At 44.1% G+C, this 21,925-nt stretch overlaps 2 protein-coding genes across 2 annotated transcripts in view; one reads left to right on the top strand and one right to left on the bottom strand.

The window, feature by feature from the left end:
* Positions 1-10,194, bottom strand: part of LOC143017009 (GTPase IMAP family member 9-like) — a 116,749-nt gene extending 106,555 nt beyond the window's left edge. The window contains exon 1 of the mRNA XM_076171621.1: positions 10,181-10,194. The gene's annotated coding sequence lies outside the window, so the exon portion shown is untranslated. The remainder of the gene's footprint in view (positions 1-10,180) is intronic.
* col4a6 (collagen, type IV, alpha 6) overlaps positions 1-21,925 on the top strand; it is a 79,335-nt gene that overhangs the window by 39,845 nt on the left and 17,565 nt on the right. Inside the window, exons 4-7 of the mRNA XM_076171619.1 lie at positions 8,105-8,182; positions 20,646-20,780; positions 21,532-21,576; positions 21,744-21,863. Coding sequence (XP_076027734.1) covers positions 8,105-8,182; positions 20,646-20,780; positions 21,532-21,576; positions 21,744-21,863 — 378 coding nt within the window. The remainder of the gene's footprint in view (positions 1-8,104; positions 8,183-20,645; positions 20,781-21,531; positions 21,577-21,743; positions 21,864-21,925) is intronic.

Raw genomic sequence — 21,925 nt, 5'->3', positions numbered from 1 at the left:
CATGTTATGTGAGATTCAAAGTAAAATGTGAGGACGACATTAACGCTGTGCTAATGGATCCTCCAGCATCGCAGCGTGAAGGCTTGATGTAAATATTAGCTTTAGTGTCGTATGTCTTGTCGGCTTTATTGCAGCCTAACTTTGCTACGCTAAATACGGCGTCGCGCCCTAAGTCTACTGTATATAAGTTGTTTGTCAAGCTCCATCCAAACACTATGTAAAGTTTGGTAAGAGGAAGTGATTTATCCGCATAATAATCCGCTGGGTCCAAGCAAACTCACGTTCCTCACTAACACAGTGGAGTCTTGAAGGGGACATACTGTAGACCCAAAGGTCCTACACTGCCCTGGATGCGTCCGCGGTGCGATGATGTCAGCGTGTAACACATCTGAATTCGCCCATCATCATTTCTTTTTTTATGGAGATCTGGGCATCTATCCGTTCCTTCCCTCCAGCGCTCCTTCAGACGGCTGATTTATGACTGATTTACAGCTCAACACGCTGCTTACCCAGTGTCTTCCTTTGTCTCGCCGTCTGTTATGAATTCCGCATGAAGCAACAGGTTTTCCGGTGCAGTGCCAGTTTTGCCAGTAGGCATCACTCCGCCCCTGAGTTCTTGCTGTATTACTCAAATTGTGTCTGCATGTACAAGTGGAATATCAACAACTGCAGACATAATCAACATGACTCACATTTACTGCTGATGGAAGAAGTGACATAATCAGTGGAAACAATGCTGCAAGAAAAAGGGAATGCCATTTTGGGCGCCATAAAATTGAGATATTTCAAAGATGAAAGCGTAAACAAATCTGCACGGGAAGCTCTCATTCTCAATGTCCTGTCCTGATGTAAACCGTCCCTGGCTGGACGTCTGCGTGCTGTCCATGGGGGGGGGTCAGGATCAGAGTTTGGTGTCACGTTTCCAAACGGCCAACATTAATAGAAGTAGGGAGAGATCACGTGACCGCGGAGATCCCCCCTGTGAGGTAATACACGTCGGTCAACAGTGCAAGGCTATTTCTGTCCACGGAAGAGCTGTGTCCAATGTCTCAATCTCAATATTGATGTCAAGAACCCCTGCACAACTTAAGTTATCTTGCACTTCTGTGGCAACTCACTCGCATGTTTGAACAGCCAAAACATCCAATTGTGTCTTATTGATTTCTGATGAAGCTGCGGTCCTTTCAAAACAAGCAATTCAATGTATTCAAGCAACTTTCCCGAAATTCGGATACTTCAGCAATCCAATCACCCGCTGCTTAACTGGGTTTAAACTCACACAGCACTTTGACACCTTTAGGGGTCATTGATGGGTTCGCTGGGGGGTTTGTAGGTTTGAGTGGAACCCTGGTGGTGAGGCTTTTATAGTCAATGTCAGGGCTTGTTTGGGGTTTGCCTATAAGAGAATACCACAGGAGGCAGATCAGTGGATTCTGATTGATAACATCTACTTTTACTCGCTCGCGGAGGAAGGCGGGCCTGGAAATACCAAGCACAAGCACGGGACCCGAGGATATACATAAGCCTGTACGAGCGGTATTAGAGAAATCATGTTATTTAGCTCCCCAACATGTGCCTGCCTGTTCTCACTCCTGTTCATTTTGTTCTCTAGAACATGATAAAACTGCTAAATGGACCCCTTAAATCTGCAATTATGCTAATTGCGGGAGGGGGGAAGGGGGGAGAGGGGGGGGATGAGAGAGAGAGAGAGAGAGAGAGAGAGAGAGAGAGAGACAAGGTGAGGCAGGTCGAGTTCTAGTCCTGTCTAATTGCAGTGTTTCTGTTCCATCATGACTTGAATGCTTAGCCAGAGGAAATAGAGTGAGCAATATGTGTGTGTGTGTGTGTGTGTGTGTGTGTGTGTGTGTGTGTGTGTGTGTGTGTGTGTGTGTGTGTGTGTAAAATTATTAGCACTAAAATGAACTCAAGTATCAAAATTAAAAGTCTGCAAAAGTCAAAATGTCTGCTCGCTGGTTTGCAAAAATCGTGTATATTTTTCTTGATATGGAATTATGATTTGCGTGTTCCAAATTGAAGTATGACTTTGAAACGTGAAGCTGTGCTTTGACTTTGTTTGCATGTGAAGGTTTTAATTTGTCTCTCAGTCAGAGGAAATCGGGCTCTGAGAGGGAGCTTATGGTCTGTAAATCTTCGTTTTCTTTGGCCTGTACCAGAAAAGCCACATTAGTCGTCACGTTTGGGTTCAGACGCTGCAGCATCAGAGCTTTTCGCTGCATTAACCCAGCCTAAACGGGATTACGGGTAGGGATATACGCAGCAGGAGGAGGTTTCCAGTGTGCAATGTTGTTTGTTTTGATTACACAACGCATCTTAAAAGGATTTTCTAATGTCTTATCAGTGTTGACATTGGTTTGAGGTTCTATTCCCATTCGTTACTGTTTCTTTCCCTGTTTTTGTCAGTGGTCTTGAGCAGTTTTGATTGTGTGTGTGTGTGTGTGTTCATTTGTCACCTCCTACAGCTCTGACGTGCTTGACACTTCAGGAATTTCTTAGGCAATTGCAGAAAGAGGGTTACATTTCTCAAACTTATGGCTCTACAACCATCGATTTGAATTGCTGACCCAATATTTTGATCAGGATTCTTTCATGACCTACGAGACATCAAAGGCAGAGGGGGAAGTACTAACATTGAGTGTTCCTACATCTGCAAAAGTCCAAAACGTTGGAGTGGCTCTCACACCGTCAAAAGAAAGTTGTGGGTTCAAATCCAGTTTGGGGTCCTTCCTTTGTGGAGTTTGTATGTCCTCCTCGTGTTTCATCTAGTTTCCTCCCACGGCTCAGAAACATATGCGAGGCTAATGTACCTCATGTGTGCGTCAGTTCGGACAAAGGCGACAATTCGGAGCTCAGCACTGCGGTCCACAGATTTTGGTTGCAAAAACATGAACATTGCATCTCTTTTTTCATGTATCTTCACAAAGCCTTCGTCTTTGTCCGTCTGCAACAACAAAGGCTTACTTTGTTTACGTGTTTGGTGGTCGGCCATCTTAGCTGGCTCTGTGCGACATCCTGTTTGGGTGCGTTTTATCGTCAAGAATCTCTGATGTCTACACGAAATAAAGATGACCAGACTCCTGCGTATGGCCCACACACAGATCTGCGTGTGATCTCATGAGCGGGTACAGAAAGCATACACATACACACAATACACACACACTCATGTAGACATACACACAAACGCAGACAATCCTGTGAAAACCTAAAAACCTACACAAATGCAAACACACATGGTACAGTGTCCTGATATGCTGCTTGTAGATGTAGTTCCATGCCGCGCACACACACACACACACACTCACACACACACACACACACACACACACACACACACACACACACACACAGACATACAGACATACAGACACACACACAGCGTGGAATAAACAGAGGTAAACGAGGAACGCTGGAGGCCCAAACACAGCTGGTTAGTCTCCTGTGGCGGATGTCAGGGTCACAGATGGACCAAAATACTTGAGAGACTGAGGAGAGGGAGAAAAAAGGAAGACGAGATAGTGAGAGATACAGTATGGAGGAGGAGAGGAGGGGAAGAAAAGAGAATAATCAAGAAGGTTAAATAAGTTTATTAGAGACAAACTATAGAATATAATCATGAGTGTGATCAAGCTTTTCAAAGGAAGACAACTTGGAGAGGAAAACAGCTTGTTGTGGGAGCTTGTCGAGGAGAAAGATGGACAAATCTTCTTTTTCCTCCTCCTCCTCCTCCTCCTTTTCTTTCCCTCCTGCCCTTTGTGTTTATTTGCATAGGCAGCCACAACCGCTCATTTGTCTTGTTTTCCTTGAAGGTCATTCCTGAACATCACGTCAGGTTCAGGAGAAGTTTAAGCAGAAAGTCGAGAAGAATTCCTTTGTTTGTTAGTTTAGTTTCAGCCCCTGTAAAACATACTGGTTTGTATTAGACAATGACATTTTAAATTGACAGGCAGTGGCACGCACGCTGCCCTCCCATTGGTCCATGCCGAGTGATGACCTGATGACTGACGGGACACGGATTAAGCGGATTCCTTTGCCAGATGTACTAGGGAAAACATGGGATGGTCAATCCCAGGATTCACAGCGGCAAATTAAGATCTTCCTCTAGAACATTTTGGGGAATCAGTTCCCAGTGCTGTGGCGTGAGATTTTCGTGTGTTGTCAATCAAACTGTGTGGACAGGTCAATTAAGTCTGGTAAAAGTTGAATCACTGAGCCCTGATAGACGTTTTCATGTTAACTTGAAATTTGTGAATTAAACAGCCAAACCTCTGAACCCCTTGAAGGGTTCATGTGGTTAACAGCAAGTGTAAAAATGCAATTTACTCTGCCACTCAGTATTGTAGATAATATATGATTTGTTTAAGGACACTGGAAAGACTGGGTTATGGTCTGCTTTTTAAGAAACCTGGAAGTCCCCTTCAGCGTCCATTTTCCTTAGTTCATAGTGATGAACTACTATGTTCATAGCGATCATTTATATTTTAGAGCCATTTATAGACTTTATCATTAGACTCTCTACCGGGTGTGGGACATAAATAGTTTTCTGTCAATTTTTCACTCATATGTTCTCGCTTCGCCAACCTCAATTCTGAACCTTTAAGTAAATCCCACTAGTGTAGAATAATCAAGAAGAGAAACAAACAGGAATTTGTTATAATTTTGAATGTTCATGTTATAATTATGAATTCTCATAATCACACAAAAGTTTTGAAGACAACAAAAACAAAACAACACCTCTTTCGCGTCACACACTGTTGTCTCACTCCCAGTGTGTGCCATAGTGTGCTGGGTATCTCTGCTCGGGCTTTAGCGGGAGAATCGGGCAAGTCCAGACCTTGTCTGTTCCCCACGAGCTGCCATTCTCAGGTGCATGGACTGTCGGAGATACATGCAGACAGGCATCACATGGCGGCTTTGAAACAACGCAGTTCGACATGCGTACATGAGAGTGTTTGGACAGCAAAGTATGAGCAAATATGGGAGATTGACTGGAGAACATTAACCGAAGCTGAAAGCTGCATAGTTGGATAATACCAGGATGACAGAGTGGAGGGAAAAGTTCTGCATTTGTATATGTGTGTGTGTGTACACGCTAAAGGAATCAGGTTGGAGCATGTTGTGTTGCGTTATGTCAGTGGATGTGTGCAAATTAAGAGCTTTTCTGGATGTCTTAAGCTGATCCCAGAGATGTTGTCTCAAATGTATCTATTAGCCTGAGGCTGTGCTTCTCTGTTCGGGTCCGGGAACTGATGTCAGAACCTTGTGGGCTCTCGAGGGCTTAGCTCTGAAATGAAAGGTTGAGATCTGAGTTCTATTGTAAGTTAAGTACTTTTTCTTCAGGGAGATTGTACTCTTGGCTGCAGCTGAACTACTTTAGATCAAGAGTAGCTATTGATTCAAAGTAGCTTCCCAATGCTAATGTGACAGGATAGGAATTCTGTCCCTCCATTCAATTCTCCATTCCTGCTTATCTTGTGCAGGGTTGTGTGTGTGTGTGTGTGTTGGAGGGGGGTTGCGGTATCCCAGCATCCTCTGGGCCAGACACTGCGAGCATCCTGGATATGTTGCTATGCATTCTAACTTCATTAGAATGCATCAAGTGTTTTGTTTTGCAACTTTCTAGCTGTAGTAATAGATGGCATGCACACACATACACACACACACACACACACACACACACACACACACACATACACACACACAGAGCTTGTGTTTCAGCAGGTAATAAGAGGATTGTGTATTGTGAGACCAAGGTTTCAGCTTATTGTCCTCATATTTCAATCTTTTCTCCATTGAACAAAAGACGCCTGAGTGTCAGTGTGTGTGTGTTACAGTGTGTGTCATTGTCATGCACTGCAACACTGTGTGCGTGTGCGTGTGGATGTGTATTAAGGCTTTTATCAGAGTTTGATAGCACATCACACACACTCCTCGTTCTGGGGTTCAGGCGCTGGTGTTCCGTCTACGTTTGCCTCCTGCGTGCTTCGCTTGTCACTGTCTGGGTGTGGACGGAGTGAATTGAACAGGGATCAGCACCTAAACGCATCGCCACGCCTCTGATTGGATAATAGATGAGGAGGAAGGACAATAGAGCAGGGTATTGTGGGTAACTTAATATAGAACTCTTGTCACCATCAAAACCTAGGACTGTTATGGTTTCTCTCTCTGCCTCTCTGTCTCTCTCTCTTTCTCTCTTTCTCTCTCTCTCGCCCTCCTTCTGTCACTGTGATTAGAGAAAAGTAGTGGAGATCCGAGGGACCGACACCCCTGACCTTTCCCCTCCCTCTCTCACTCTCTATCCCTCTCCCACTCGCTCTCTCTCTCTCTCACACTTATTATGGTGCTGCTCTCTGTGTCTACTCGTCTCCCTTAAGATGATCTGGATCCTAAAGTGGTTTCAGGAAGTAGCTTGAGCACAGAGGGAAAGTTGAGAGAGAATCAATGGATTGTTGGATATTTACCCTCAGACCTGCAAGTCAATCTATTGATTTGTTGATTGGATTTAGAACTAGAGAGACCTTGTACGTGTGGTTAACCTTTAGTATACCTTTTGTCATCTGTACATCTTTCCCAAAAGCATGTGAAGCAACCAGTATTGCCTCTTCCGCTTAATATAAGACTTTGTGTCAACTTCTTTTGGAGAGTTGCTTGTTTGTCTCGCCAAGATCTGGCAACGCTGGAAATGACATTCGCTTTTGTCAGATGTCTCGAGTTATAATCAAATGACCCAAATGATGATTATAAATAGGAAAGTGGGTCGATTCTTGCCCAACTTCTTTTCCTGTTTTGGTTTCTTTTCTCCCACCTGCAGACTTTTCTTGTGACCAATCAGCACAGTGCCTTCTCAAGATACTTTTGTTGGTATATTTGATTGTTCCTGGAATTCACATATACAGTAAAGCTTCAATTATATTGTGATTAAGGTGATAAGACAGCTGAAGTAAATAACAGGCCTAAAGTATGTAATTATGAAACAATGGAGTCAAACATGTACTTCTCTGTTATACTCTGAATATGCAGCTTGTTATGTATATTCGGATGATGATGTAATCCATGTATACATGTTACACCCACAGCTTTGACTATATTCACTACGGACAAATATATTTAAATTAGGCAAAGATGTAATGTAATGTGTTTATTTGTCTTTAGGGCACACACACACACACACACACACACACACACACACACACACACACACACACACACACACACACAAACATTGTTTTCCCAGGCTGTCATTACAGCAGGTTTAGACCCAGGCTAAACCAGCTGATGAGTACTTGGAGGGCCCTTGACCCCGCTTATTGGGGATAAAAATAATGACACACACTCTCTCTCTCTCACACACACACACACACACAAACACACACACCTACACAGTGGTCATATGAGTCGATACACCCACAATCTTCAATAAACATTTAAGCTCTGACCCACACAAATTCTCACCTCCTCGCACTTTCTCTTCGTCGCCGACTCCCACCGTCATCTTCTTAACTTCCCAGCAGACCCCAGTCACTACCCTTTTGTCCCCCGTCCCCTCCCGTCCAGCGCCCCCCCGCCTTTCCCTCCGTCCACCCCACCAGGAGCCTTTCATCTGTGAATAATCACACTGAAATACCAGCCGCGACCTCTGAGTTCAACCTAGGAGACCCCAAACTGTGGTCTTATATTAGACACACATACACACACACACACAAATGCAAAATACACACAGAGCAATGAAAACACACATATATCTCTTCTCTATATGCGGTCCATTTAACGTCGTCCACCATTGTCGGCCTCCCAGCAGACGCCGGCACGAAAAAGGCGGCATTTGGTGTTTTGAAGTTTTAAGAGGCTGGTTTGTAGGAGTTTATGTGGCCCATGCGTCAGATTAGCGAGCTGTGCGTCTGATGTGATGTAGGTTAAAGCTCTGCGTGATGTTTGGTAGATATCTCAGGAATGTCACCTCGGGTCAGCGCCAGGAGAGTTTTAATCTGGAGTTCACTCGGAGTTTATAACTTTGTGGATCACGCCGAGCGGGGCTGGACATTTTTGGCCGCTAACCTCTCACCGTCTCCCTCTCCTTCTGTCTCCTCAGGGTGCCAACTTTGACGAGCCGTGTTCAGGCCTGGACTGCAGCGGAGGATGCAGGTGCAACCCAGAGAAAGGCAGCAGGGTGAGTCATGTGATCTCTTTGGGGCCACAGTTTGTCCTGGCCCTCCTTCCTTTTCCAGTGTTGTTAAAAATGTTCCTCAGTATGTAAATATGAATCCATACATGCTACAACAGTCCTCTAACTGTTGTAGTTGTAGTTCCTCAGGCCATTAATAACTCACACTCACACACACACGCACACACACACACCTACCCAGTGTCTTTAGGCAAAGAACTCATTTTCTTGTCAATGCAACCATAAAATAATTACATACATACATACATACATATTAAAAAATATTGTTGAGTGAATTTCTTTTTCCCAAACATCACACACACACACACACACACACACACACACACACACACACACACACACACACACACACTGCAGTTTACAGTTCTGTGATTTATGAGCACAGGTTTATGGTGATGAGCGACAGTTGGAAATGGGAGTTTTGCTGTTTTGTATAAGTGGCTGGAACGTCAGCAGCAGGATAAATGTTCCTGCAGGTCAGAACACACTGGAAGCTTCCTACACCCTCAGATGTTTCCTCAACTCAGCTGACCTCAAGTCTGACTTTCTTTGTTTCATTATTACTATTCATTTATTCCTTTCTTCCTTCCTTCCTTCCTTCCTTCCTTCCTTCCTTCCTTCCTTCTTCCCTTCTTTCCTTCCTTGCTTCGTCCATTTTTTACTTCCTCAATTACCTTCGTGTATTCTTTCCTTCATTTCCTCCTTCCTTCCTTCGTCTTTTCTTTATTTTCTACCCTACATTCCTTCCGTCCTTGCCTTCCTTCCTTCCTCCCTTTTTTCCTTGTGTGCTTCCTCCATTGTTTACTTCCTCAGTTACGTTCATGTATTCTTTCCTTCATTTCCTCCTTCCTTACTTGCTTCCTCTATTCTTTATTTTCTATCTTATGTCTTCCCTACATTCCCTTCCTTCCTTCCTTCCTTCCTTCCTCCCTCCCTTCCTTCCCTCCTCACATATACATACATACCGACATATTGAACAGACAGATGCAACATGATTGCTTCTATAGCTACAATGACTTGATAAACCTGGAGATAGATTTTGAATTGGAGCCTGAGCCTCGTCCCCTCCAGACTGCAGCGTAGCGTCACGCTGTCACTCGGCCTCTTTCAGCCTCCATCCAAACATCAATTACCGTCTGACACTCCAACCTGCACTTACCTCCTGCCTACTGTACGCCACTTTAGCTAAATGACACGGCCACGACAGCCATATTACACCCGGCTCCCTGTAAGAAAATGACACAGCTCAGGTAATATTGCCTAAATGACACAGTCGCTAACTGTTACCGTTTGAGTGGTAAAGGTGCTTATTTGTCTATTTTCAGTTTTACTTTTGCACTATAGGTTGAAGTGCTGAGCGTCAGAGAGGGAGAGAGCTTCAGTCATTGGTTAATGGTTTTAACCCTTCAGTCAGTGTGGCTTTAATTTGCCACTTGAAAACATCATTTATTAGACCGGATGAGTTTTTCTCTTCTCTCATTTTTATTCTTCAGGGATTTTCAAAATTTTGTTGGATTGCTTCAAATCAGTTTTAAAAGATCATGTTTTGCGGTTAATCTTAAAGAATCAAGACTTGTTTATGGAATCTGTGCAAACAACCATCGATGTTTTATTGTTCGTGAATTCATTTAAGTTTTTTTTATTTTGCAATCAATAACAAAGAAATCTGAAGATTAGATTACATAGAATCAAAAATCACTAGTTTTTATCATCAAAATGTCGTCAAACTAAAATAAAAGACCAAAACAAACCTTTAGTTAACTTTGATAAGAATAAAAATGGCAAAATAAAAAATAAAGCAATTGTTCTGATTTTATCTCCTTCATCCTCATGAACGCCTCATCTCCTGGGAAATGTAACATCTGATCCCACACAAACACACCACAGACATAATGCAGGCGGCGTGTTTGTTTGAGTTGGTTTCAGTTATTGATAGCCAAGGGGCTTCAATTTCACTTAGAACACACTCCTGAGATACCCATCTGTGTGTGCATGTGTGTGTGTTGAGTTTTACTTGAGCCGTGCTTTGCTTTACCAGCACTGTCATATTGGATCCATTAACTCCAATAACATCCGGTCCCAGTGGGTAAACCGCAAGAGTCAAAGGGCAATGTAAGGGATGAGTGGATGGTTTGTGTGTGTGTGTGTGTGTATGTGTGGGTCTGTGCACTGGTTAGGTCAACGCTAACTCACACAAGCTTTCATGTCACAAGCGGGGCCTTTGCCAGGGTCCAGGAAGTGGCTCCTTTATTTAATTTTGCCGGTCCTCCATCTGTGTCAGTCTTAAACTTCCTAATTTTGACAAGCTGCCACGAGGGTCAGTCTGACATTCTCTGTGTCGGGCCGAAGTAAATTTCCTCCTTAAATCCTCATTTTGCCCTAGAGAGGCAAAATCCTGAAACGCAAAAACAAATGTAGTATAATTCTACTGATGTCCTGATTCTGGATGGGCTATGGATTAATTAACTAGACGTAATGTAGTACGGAGAAGCTCTTTTTGTATCATTTACAGCTGAATTCATGAATTTCTTCGTAAAAGTGTGAGAATATAATATACCACTAACTTGACTATGTTGTAAAATGATCCAGGGGACGACTAAATGTTATTATTCAACGAAAACTTGCTAGTTTCCAACTTTCAGACCTGACTCCGCCCATTCTATTGGCTATTCGCTCAGCTTAATTAACCAATGATGAAGCTTCAAATCATCGTTTAAATTTCCATTCAACTGATGGCAGGACTGTAGAAATGCTCTGATTGGCTGCGAAAACCGTTCTGACGGCGAGAGACAAGAGAGACACAGAGGGAGGGAAGAAACATGCACCGCCAGACAACAAAGGGAAGGCTGGAATAAAGGATGAAAAGAAGAGAAAAGAGAGAGAAAAGAGAGAGAGAGAGAGAGAGAGAGAGAGAGAGAGAGAGAGAGAGAGTCCTAGCCTTTTAAAACAGGATGAAGGTAAAGTGATATTGAGGCAGAAAGGCCTCGGTGGGATGGGAAGATAAGAAAGGAGGGATGAAACCCCTCCTCTGGGCCTCCTGATGAAAGGCTGTATCTCTCCATCCCCGAATTCCTTTACTTTAATCCCAACACAGGTAGAGAGAGAGAGAGAGAGAGAGAGAGGGAGAGAGAGAGAGAGAGTTTTGGGGATTTCCTTTTATGTTAGCAGATGAAAGCAGAAAAGAGAGAGAGAGCTGTGAGGAAGAGAAGAGAAGAGAAGGGGAGGAAATGAATAAGACAAAAATGAGTGAAATGGTCCTTTAACTTAAATGGGACAAAGCAAATGGGAAAAAAGAGAGGGAGAGAGAGAGAGACAAGAATAGAGACGGTGAAGCAATGTTAACACACCTATGATCAGATGGGAGAACAGACAAGAGCGCGCTCGAGCACACACACACACACACACACACATTCAGAGGCTCAGATTACGCACAGATAATGGCACTATGGCAACAAGGGTGAATTGAGACTGATCTTGCCCTCCTCCATCTTTTCATATCTTTCAATATATCTTTAATTCTCTCCCTTTCTCTCTCTGTCTCTCTCTCCCTCCCTGCTCTCTCTCTCTCTCTTCTCTCTATCTCGCTCTCTCTTCCATTTTGTACTGTCTGTGTGTGTGTATGTGTGTGTGTGTGTGTATGTGTGTGAGGTGTGTGACTAAAGATGTTTGGATGACAGGACACTGCTGATAACACTGTCCTGTACATCAGGTACATCACCATTTAGCTCTCTCTCACACAAACACACACATACACACACACACTCTCTCTCTCTCACACACACACACACACACACACACACACGCACCTCTTTACTGCTGGGCCCCTGGATGGCATTTGATCAGGTCCTGCCTCCTTGTTGGGACTAGAACTCAGACAGTCTAAAAATGGTGCTGGACTTTGTTTAGGCTTCATCTTAAGATACACACAAATACACACACACACACACACACACACACACACACACACACACACACACACACACACACACATACACACTTGTAAAATGGTGGTTAAGTAGCCATTTCACTCACCTTTCCTTTTGACCCTATATAATGGAGGGATGCGATTTATCTTGGAATCTCTTCTCCAGTCTCTCTTTTTATCTTTCTTTGCCAATAACACACACAGACACACACACACAAACACACAAGACACTCAGTTTAGTGGAGGAGGGGTCAAAGGTCATGGCCAATAACAAAGGGCCGGGGTAGACCAGGAGGTCAGGCGCACCAGGATCACAGAGTCAAAGATAGACAGGCTCTTGTCTGTGTGTGTGTGTGTGTGTATGTGTGTGTGTGTGTGTGTGTGTGTGTGTGTGTGTGTGTGTGTGTGTGTGTGTGTGCGTGCGTGCGTGTGTGTGTGTGTGTGAGCCTTCAGAGTAGCAGTTTCTAAAAATCAGAGCACATTTGCTTGCAGATTCTCTACATAAATTTATATTTAATAATTCTTCCAATGCTTCTTTTATCGCCATTTGCCAAAATTTTAAAATTAAGATACAAAAGTCAGTATTAGTCGTGACATTAGAGTAGTTTTAGAGTAAAGTTTTAGCATAACTATTCAACAAAGCAGTAGAAAACAGGAGACGCCTGCATAAAAATAGTGCTTCTGGTGCGCTCTGCTGCCCCCACATGGCCATATCGGGAACTACAGCGACACCAGGGTTCAAGTTTGAATTTTGTTTGACGTATTAACTAAACTTGCGGTTTGAATTCTGATCTGATGCTGTACAGAAAATAGACTTAGTAATCATGATATGTTGATAATATTTGAATGTATAAAAACACTATTTTCAGTCTAAAACATTATTCAGTTTCCAGGACAAACTAATCAGAAATGCTGCTTTTCTCTCAAACTTCACTTTATGATTAACTTTATTCTATTAAAAAAGTCACTGTTAAGTCTTTAAACCCACTAATAAGAAATCATACATCTTTAATTAGCGCACACTTATTACATTACAACAATTGACGTAAATATGTTGCGTGTGCCAGTTGTGTTTTCTAAAATTTAGGACATTTATGTTTAAAAGTTGTGTTGTAGAATCCTTTGAAAATCTTACAGAAAAGCAGCATTTTCCCTTTGATCCAGTTAATCCTAAATGTTACCTCACTTGGATTATTCCATTGAAGGTAAAGAACGGATGGATAATAAAGCTAAATGAGGAAAATGCTGGAGGGAAGGCGCTCTGGTTGCATGAGGGAATGTACACAGCTAGTTATTACCACTTTTATATGTGCTCGTGATTTGATGTGACGATGACGGCAGAGTTATTTATGACAGTTCCACTTGCACACACACACACACACACACACACACACACACACACACATCGAAGTTATCATTTATGACATTTTGCACAACCCCCTTGGTGTCAGAGCTTAAATGGAGCAAAAGCCGGTGGAACACTGTTAAACATGTAGATACTTATCGCTTTTATGTAGGACAAAAAGACATTAGGGTGTGTAGTGTGTGCGCCTCTCTGTGTGTGTGTGTGTGTGTGTAAGTGTGGTGTTGAGATATATTTTATGATGCTGAACCAGGAATGTGAACAAAGCTTTTTTGCAAAACGATTGAACACAGAGTTGTTTTTTAGAGATACATCTGCGAGGCTCAGACGGTGGTTACAGCACACACATCTCCCTCTTCCTCACCATACGCTCCACCTCACCACTCCACCTCCTCCTCTCCTCCTCCCTCATCCTGTCCTCACATCGTCCTTATCGCCTTTTTCCTCCATATGGGACCCTTCATTCCCCTCTCTCTCTCTCTCTCCCTCTCTCTCTCTCTAATGTTCTCCCTATCTTGTTGTTCTGTAATTGTCGCCATGGTTGCAAAAAATGAGAGAGACAAGACCACAGAAGTCGAGCAACATTTACTTACTGAGCTTTCTCTCCTATGTTAAGAAGTCATATCTTAAGTCACATATAGCTGTGTGTCCTCATCGTTCACACCTGTGTGTGTGGCTTTTAAAGACCTTTAAGGTGAAACGACTTGTAAGTACCAATTACACCTGAACGTCACCTCGGGCTACGAGTTTTAAAGCACAGACATGGATTGCTGCATGAGTTTCAGTCCCAATTACAACATTTGGCTAAAGTTTGTAAGAATGTGGAGTGAAATCCATGCGTGTACATAAAGTATACGACTTCAACCACCCAATTAAGTGGGAACTGGAGAGAGCAAAGGATTAGTAGGACTAAGTCTGCTGTTGTTATGAATTGAATCGTTATAAATACACAGCTGACCATCTCGAATTGTTCCCGACGGCACGGGTCAAAGCCAGGTCTTTACGGCTTCGTCACCGTGGGACAGCCGCTTTTTACTGGAGGTGTAAAGCAGCTGGATGAAAAGAGAGAATAGGTTGTTTGTTTAATGGCGGCTATCACCGCGAGCAGATGAGTCAGAGGTGGAGAGGAGGGGTGGGAAAGCGTCTGAGGTGGAGCAGAGCAGAGCAGCTGAGATGGTGGAATTGGGAGACGGGTTCAGACCAAATGGCCCCGATGGCTGAACCTTGTATCAACATGAGTCATAGCATAGTGAGTGGGTCATGATGCTCTTTGCTCCATGGATGAACCACCTATAAAATATTAGCTATTAGATGTAAATTGGCTTGGTTGGCTTGGTTTATTCTGGCAATCGTAGCTGCAGAGAGTCAAGGGGAAGAATTTCACAAACAGCAAGATGGAATTTGTATCATGCACAGCAAAGTCTGAGACGTTCTTAAGCTACCCGGATAGGAATGTTATGGTATGGTATGTTATGGTTGAAGCAGCATTGATGTAGTTCCCAGAACATGCTGTCTTCTTCTACTGACACGACGGATTCAGTGATGGGAAAATTCCTCCCTTCAACAGTTTTTGGATATTTTTTTGTGGGATCACAGTTGTTTCTTTTACCGTATCTATCTGAGAAGCCCTCATGCTGAGATAATGAGTCTCTTTCTCTCTCTCTCTCTCTCTCTCTCTCTCTCTCTCTCTCTCTCTCTCTCTCTCTCTCTCTGGCTTCGGCTGCCTTATCATCGCTCAGGCTGAGCAGGACAAACATGCCCTGAGATATGAACGACGGTGTTTAGTTCACGTCCCAATCGCCAGCACGGATTGGAGGAGGGAAACACCGTACAAACCTAAACAGCCCTGATCTGAGGCGTCTCTCTCTCTGTGTCTTTCCTGTTCCCTCCAATGTCCTCTTCTGCGTCTTCAACCACATTCCGCAGCTGGCTTTTCCCCTCGGTCATTGGAAAATGTTTTTGGCAGATTTGTGTGCCTCTAAACACAAACTGTAATTGTGTTATCAGGCTTCCAATTGATTGAACAAACCCCTCATGTGTCTCCCATCACCATCCCCCAGTGAGCATGCGGTGTGACAACTAAAAGCTTCCACCCTGGCACACCCGGCCGTCGCAACAATAGGTCGCGCAAAAACCATTACAAGGGCCTGAGGGTGAGTGTGTGTGTGCGTCGGGGAGGGTGGTGGGGGGGGAGTGTGTGCACGGGGCCGAACACACATGCGGGCTAGAATCTGTCAGTCCAAGCACTCTCCCCATCAGGAAGTGAGGTCGGCCCCCGACGGCAGTGCTAAGTCCAGAGAGCTTAGCGGCCCAGAATGGAGTCCTTTGTGGCCTTTGTCCTGGCGGGGATTTGAGCCTACAAACTGACCAGCGTACTGGAAGGTGATGAGGCTGGAAGGTGTGGAAGTCCCGACAGGCTGGCATGAAAATGGAAAGCGATGCCAACCAGACGAGGGTGTCTGGGGTGAAGCGATGTAGGGATTATGCTGGACTGGTACCATGCAAATCCTGCGTTCGTTTGAAGCCTAGCAAACGCTGCGCCTTCACAGGATGCAATGTCGACAACAACCACACGGGGTGGTATCACAGGGGGAGAATGTTGCCGCTTGTGTGAAAAGGTCATGTCCGAGCTAGGTCGCTGACATCGGGTCCCACAAGCTGGGAACTGTTGTGAGAAGGCACCCGGAAGTTACAATAGGATAGAGATCCATGAAAGCATATATGGATTTCAGGGTCAAAGGTCAAATGTCAAAGGAAAACACTTTCTAGGGCAAGAATCAGCACTAGAAAGTGAACTTTACTTAGAACTTAGAGCTCTTAGAGGTTTTCCACATGTTCCTCGGATCGTTTGCTGATCTCCTTAGTGGTCACCGTCTCTGTTTACGATTCAGACTGAATCGCGGGGTGATTCATGTTTCCGGTGTCTCGGCCAATCCCAGATAGTTCAGTCAGGACGAGGTGCTGGAGGCGAGCAGCTGCGGCCGCTTCACTTCTCCCTCCTTCCTCGCTTTGTAAACTCACTCACGAGGCTTGTTTGACAAAGTTTCCAAGTAGTTGGAGAGGTCACAGAAGGCTGGCGAGACGGCAGATCGACACACAGTGGTGATGTGCGGAAAAGCCTCGACTCAAGATCAAGGTTTCCCCCGTCTCTTCCTCACTGTGTAGTCTGTGTCTCTGTCTGTTGTCTCGTCTCTTCCGTCTGTCTCTGTTTCTCTTTTGACTTTCCTCCGAACTGAGATTGTGCGATTGCCATCTCCATCTCTTCTTCTCCTGATAGCCGTACAATTCTGAGACCTGTTAGGAATTGAACATAAACCCGTCTCCCCTCCATCTCCAAACATTCTTTAACTCAAAAACGGACGAGCAAACGGACAGATCGGCTCACGATGGAGCTCTTTGGGATCGTAAAAAGAATTGTTTCACTGCCTCACAAGTCCTTAAATTTCCCCTCTTCTTACATTTCACATTTTCCTAATGTAATTACCACATCAGCATTTCCCTTATATGTCATCCGGCATGCAGCGTTCACGCTCAGCAGATGTGTGCAGCTGTTAGAGGCGTGTTGGTGAGCTTCATGATGTCACAGTGTCGCCTAGCAGCCAGACTAAACCTTCCCCTTCAATGACACTTCACCTTTGACTTTTTACACACACACACACACACACACACACACACACACACACACACACACACAAACAAATACACACCCACACACACACACACACACACAGCAGCCTTTGAACGTGACCTGAAGAACAGATACGCAACACCAGAGCCTTTTTAATGAGTTGACCCCAAACCGTCTAGAGTAACTTTGGAGTTTTTGGCCCTTATAAAGTGATTTTCTTGTAAATTAGGCCAAAACTCTGTTATTGTTGTTGTTGTTGTTGTAAGTTGTTGCATTTTGGTGGTATTTCACATTCACATTTTGTTCATCCATCCTTGTTGATCCATGGTGCCAAGAGGTGTCGAAGCCTCTAAGAGCTCCTCTACATGAAGTAATAAGATTCTTTAGACACACTTATGTTCATTGTTGTCTGTTTGCGTGTTTTCCAATGACCTTTGGCCCTGAAGCGTGCAAACAAATGTGAGAGAAGAGTTTCGTATTTGATGATATGTGAGCCAGAATGTCAAGGATGTTATCGTCCCAGCAGCCAGTTGGCAGATATCTGCTGAAGATCAGATTTACTTCCTTGATACAAAGCAGATTTGGGAATTGGATCACTTGTAGTGTCTGTGGAGTTGATTGATACCTGGAAGGAGCGCTGGGATGGGCGAGAGCGAGGGAGGGTGAGGCATGAGAGAAAGTGATGCCCCTGTGGGACCCCTGCATATTTGCTGCGGGTGAAACCAGCTGTGAGTGGGCGCGAGTGGCGAGCCAGACAGCCTTCACCCCAGCGCCGCCCTGTCATTAGGCGCTTACCTGCCTGCCCCAGGGCGACCCAATGAGCCAGGGCTGATCCGAGGACGCAGAGCGCAGGAAATGCACAGGAGCTCATGTGTAGGGTTGTATTATCGTTTGTCAGCCTGATGGTGGCGCTGTAATTACCATTTTAAAGCATTTGCTGATTGAAATGCAAGTCACACAATCAAACTTCCTTGGGCTCCTCAGATTTATCCGCATCCATCTATGTAGGCCACGCCCATTTGTGCCACGCTAGATTGTCCTCTCCTAGTTTTTGGGTCAATTGTCTTCACCGTTTGAGTGGGAGTGGCTTATTCTTCAAACAAGGAAGGAATGTAAGTGTTTAGAGGTGTGTAAAGGTGTGTACAGGTCAGTGTTGTCACCAGACTTCATCATGATTATCCAGATGTTATAAACTCCACCCGTCTGCTCCTCCCTGACATACAGGCTGAAACAAACACCGTGAATTGAATTTGTAGCTTGTATTTGACTTTGTCCCTGATGTTCCCTCATGTTAAAGTTTGTTATTTTGGCTTTCACACACACACAAGCATGTCAGATCTGCGTCGGTTCAATGGTTTTGTGTCTGGAGGCAGAGTGGTTAAATATGAATAGCACCAGGTGTAAGGTAGAAAATATCCTTCTTTTTTGCATTGTGTGTGTGTGTGTGTGTGTGTGCGCGTGTGTTCTACGTGCTAATAGAGGGGTGCGTGAACTCTTGCCTGGCGTGTAATGAAGGATATGCAGCCAGCGTGTGTGTACATAAATATGCGTGCGTGTGCCTCTCGCTTCTCTGAACAACAAGGAGTTTCTCAGAAGTTGAAATCTCAGTTTGACATGTTGTGATTTTAGGATTTGCCTAAATTAGGTGAGGTTTGGGGCGAGGTGAAGAGGTAAAAAAGAGACAAGGAGTGGAATGTGGTGAGAAAAAAAGATACAAGGTTCTCATAAGGATACAAACATGTGACATACAGGCTTTTACAGCTCTGTAAATGTCTCATAAACATAACACACACATCTGCACCACTGGTTTACATCCCAACTAAGTTCATTTATGGAAACGTTTCCTCTTTGACGTTGATTGTAAAATTCAATTGAGTTTAGTTCAGTACAGTTAAATTCAATTCAATACAATTCAATTGGTTGAGTCATATAAAAACAAAATGTTAGTGCAATAAAATGTATTAAAATTAGAATAAAAATATTGAACACATGTAACAGTAAACTACTATAATAAATTAAGATTAGAGTCGTATAATACTTTATTTAAAAAAAAGTTTGGTTTAGTGAGAAATACAAAATAACCTTAAATAACAAAGTTTATATGAAGGTTTATGAACTTTTATGAATTTCATCAGTATAGCTGAAAAACTGATCAGTTAGTTGAGTAGGTTTGGATTTTAAACTGATCCAGATTTCCAGATATTTATGTGTTTTTACTCAAATAGAATGTTGACTTATGAATGTAATGTAATATTTATCTCATGTGGTGTTAGTAACTAAGGAAGGGGTTTGCGTTCTTCTTCTGTTACATAAAATGACTCCAGCTTTTGCTTTATGTCTCTGATTTCACACTCTGGTATCTGATTGGCTGACTTTCTCCTGACCCGAGCGCAGACATCTGTCCTTCCGTCCCTCTTCTCCTTCCGCCATCCGTCTCTCCTCCCTCTGCCCTGTTATACTGAGTAAAGTAGGGGCTAATGGCAGGTTGTCATGCCGCTGTGAATGTATGTGTGTGTGTGCGTGCGTGCGTGTGTGAAAGATTCCTTCGGTCTGTTCATTCGGCACAAGAACAGAAGAAGAGAGAGGGAGAGAGAGGAGAAAATGTGGGGTGAGAAGAAAGAGATAGAATCGGGGGGGATGGAAGGATGGAAGGAAGGAAATGAGGGAGGACAGGGATGAGAGACGAGGGTGAGAAACAGAGAGGATGGAGAGAGTGAAGGAGAGAGAGAGAGAGAAAGAGGAGAGAGGAGGAGAAAAGTGAGAAAGATAGACAAAGAGAGGGAGGAAGATCAAGAGACGCAGACATAAGCGGGGACAGGGATGGAGATAGGCCGAGTCAGAGAGGGCGAGGGAGGAGAGAAAGAGAGAGAGAGAGTTTTTTTCTTCACTTTTGTATCGCCGCCATGTGGTTGAAAGCGTGTACTGCATCCTGTCAGCTTCAGTACAACAGTGGAACACATTCGCCATTGAGGTTGGATCATAACTCACTACAGTCACTGTTGTTTAGGTTGAATAAGATGTAACGCAACAGCAACACTATGTGCATTCACTGCTTATTCATCCAATCCAGAAAAGACCACCATGTTAGACAGCATGCCCCTGCACGCCCACACACAGCACCTCACGGTCCCTCTAAGGTGGTTGTGAAGCACACATACACACACACACACACACACACGCCTCGACTTGTCCCCGTCTCATCCAAACGCGCCGCCGAATCTACAAAACAGAAACAAAATGGCTTCCCCAGCATTATGTCCTCTGAAAGTGTTTCCCCACTCGGTGTGTAACCTCCGTCACCATGCAGACGATGGCGTGTAATTGAAGAGATTGCGATGAAGGCATTTGCTCTGAGAGAACTTAGAGGGCGCCAACTTCTCATGATCACATGTTCGGTGATGAAAGTCCGATCGCAGGCTGGCGCTGTAATTAACAAAAAAGTGAACTCAAATTATGATGACATCACACTTGTTACAGAACGTCTTGGCATGGAACGTGAACACGTCTTCTTCTTTTGTTCTTCTTCTCTCAGGGTCGCCCAGGGGCTCTTGGTCAAGCGGGTCCCAGCGGGCCGGAGGGACCCCGTGGGGGCTCAGGGCCTTTGGGGCCGAAAGGAGAGAAGGGCCACCTTGGGTTAAAAGGACCATCTGGGCCAAAGGGAGATAAGGTGGGTGTCATAGACTATAACACTGGTGACGCAATACATAAGTTAGTTGAAGAAATATCCTGGCTGTCTACTTAAGACGAGAATTTGTTGGATAAATTCATTGAACTCTTTCTGTTCAGATCAAAATATTTGAATACTTGTATATTAGTATACTTAAAATTGCCTTTATGTCGAATATATATGTCTAATATAAACTTGACTTATCTAAAGTGAACCAAAGTGCACAAAATATTGGTACATAAAGGCTGTTCCAGATCAGCTTTGACCCATTTATACTGAAATACATCACATATCCACCAGAGGAAGTCAAATCAATGAAAAGGGTGAGAAACAAGAGAACTGGAACACACAAGTGCACGCACAAACACACACACACAAACACACACATGCAAACATGAAGCTCAGGTTAAAAATGAACTCAAACTTGACCCTTGTCTGTACTATAAAGGGAATATGATGAGTTTGTGGGTGTTAAAGGCCGTGATGTAGCACCCATGTAGTACCACATGTTTGCCACCAGGTGCTGCTATTTAGTCTGAGTCATGATTTATTTTCAAGGCTTGTGCTAAAAGACATTTTCACTCATCAGTTGCATTTTGTAAAGGCTCTATTCCGTTTCACTGTGCTGGCTTGCTGGCACCTAGAAATGGAACTCAGCCTTGTGGAGTTTGGAGGGTGAATCGTGGATACAGTTATTGATTGTTGCTTTCATCACGATGCATTCTAATAATAATCTCTCTGAACACTGCAGGGACCTATGGGGGTGCCAGGGTTCCCAGGAACTGATGGAGTGCCTGTGAGAACACACACACACACACACACACACACACACACACACACACACACACACACACACACACACACACACACACACACACACACACACACACACACATACATTTTGTGGTAAGTGATCTTGTTTTTGAACACAGTAAAAGCTGACCCTCTTCTCCCTCCCTGCAGGGTCATCCTGGTCTGGATGGCGGCAGAGGTTTACCAGGACTCGACGGGTGTAACGGGACCAGAGGCGAAGCTGGAACACCCGGCTTTGGAATTGGAGGTCCCGGGGCACCCGGAATCTCCGTAAGGAAGAGCTCATACTTTTACTTTATATTGTGGCGTTTTCTCATCGTCTTTGTTTACAG

This window comes from Genypterus blacodes, unplaced genomic scaffold (assembly GCF_046128005.1).
Source record: "Genypterus blacodes isolate CSIRO-AG114 ecotype Tasmania unplaced genomic scaffold, CSIRO-AGI_Gbla_v1 ptg000260l_1, whole genome shotgun sequence".
In the NCBI taxonomy this organism is placed as follows: Eukaryota; Metazoa; Chordata; class Actinopteri; order Ophidiiformes; family Ophidiidae; genus Genypterus; species Genypterus blacodes.
Note: the sequence above shows the minus strand (reverse complement) of the source record. Positions and strands in the feature narration are given on the sequence as shown.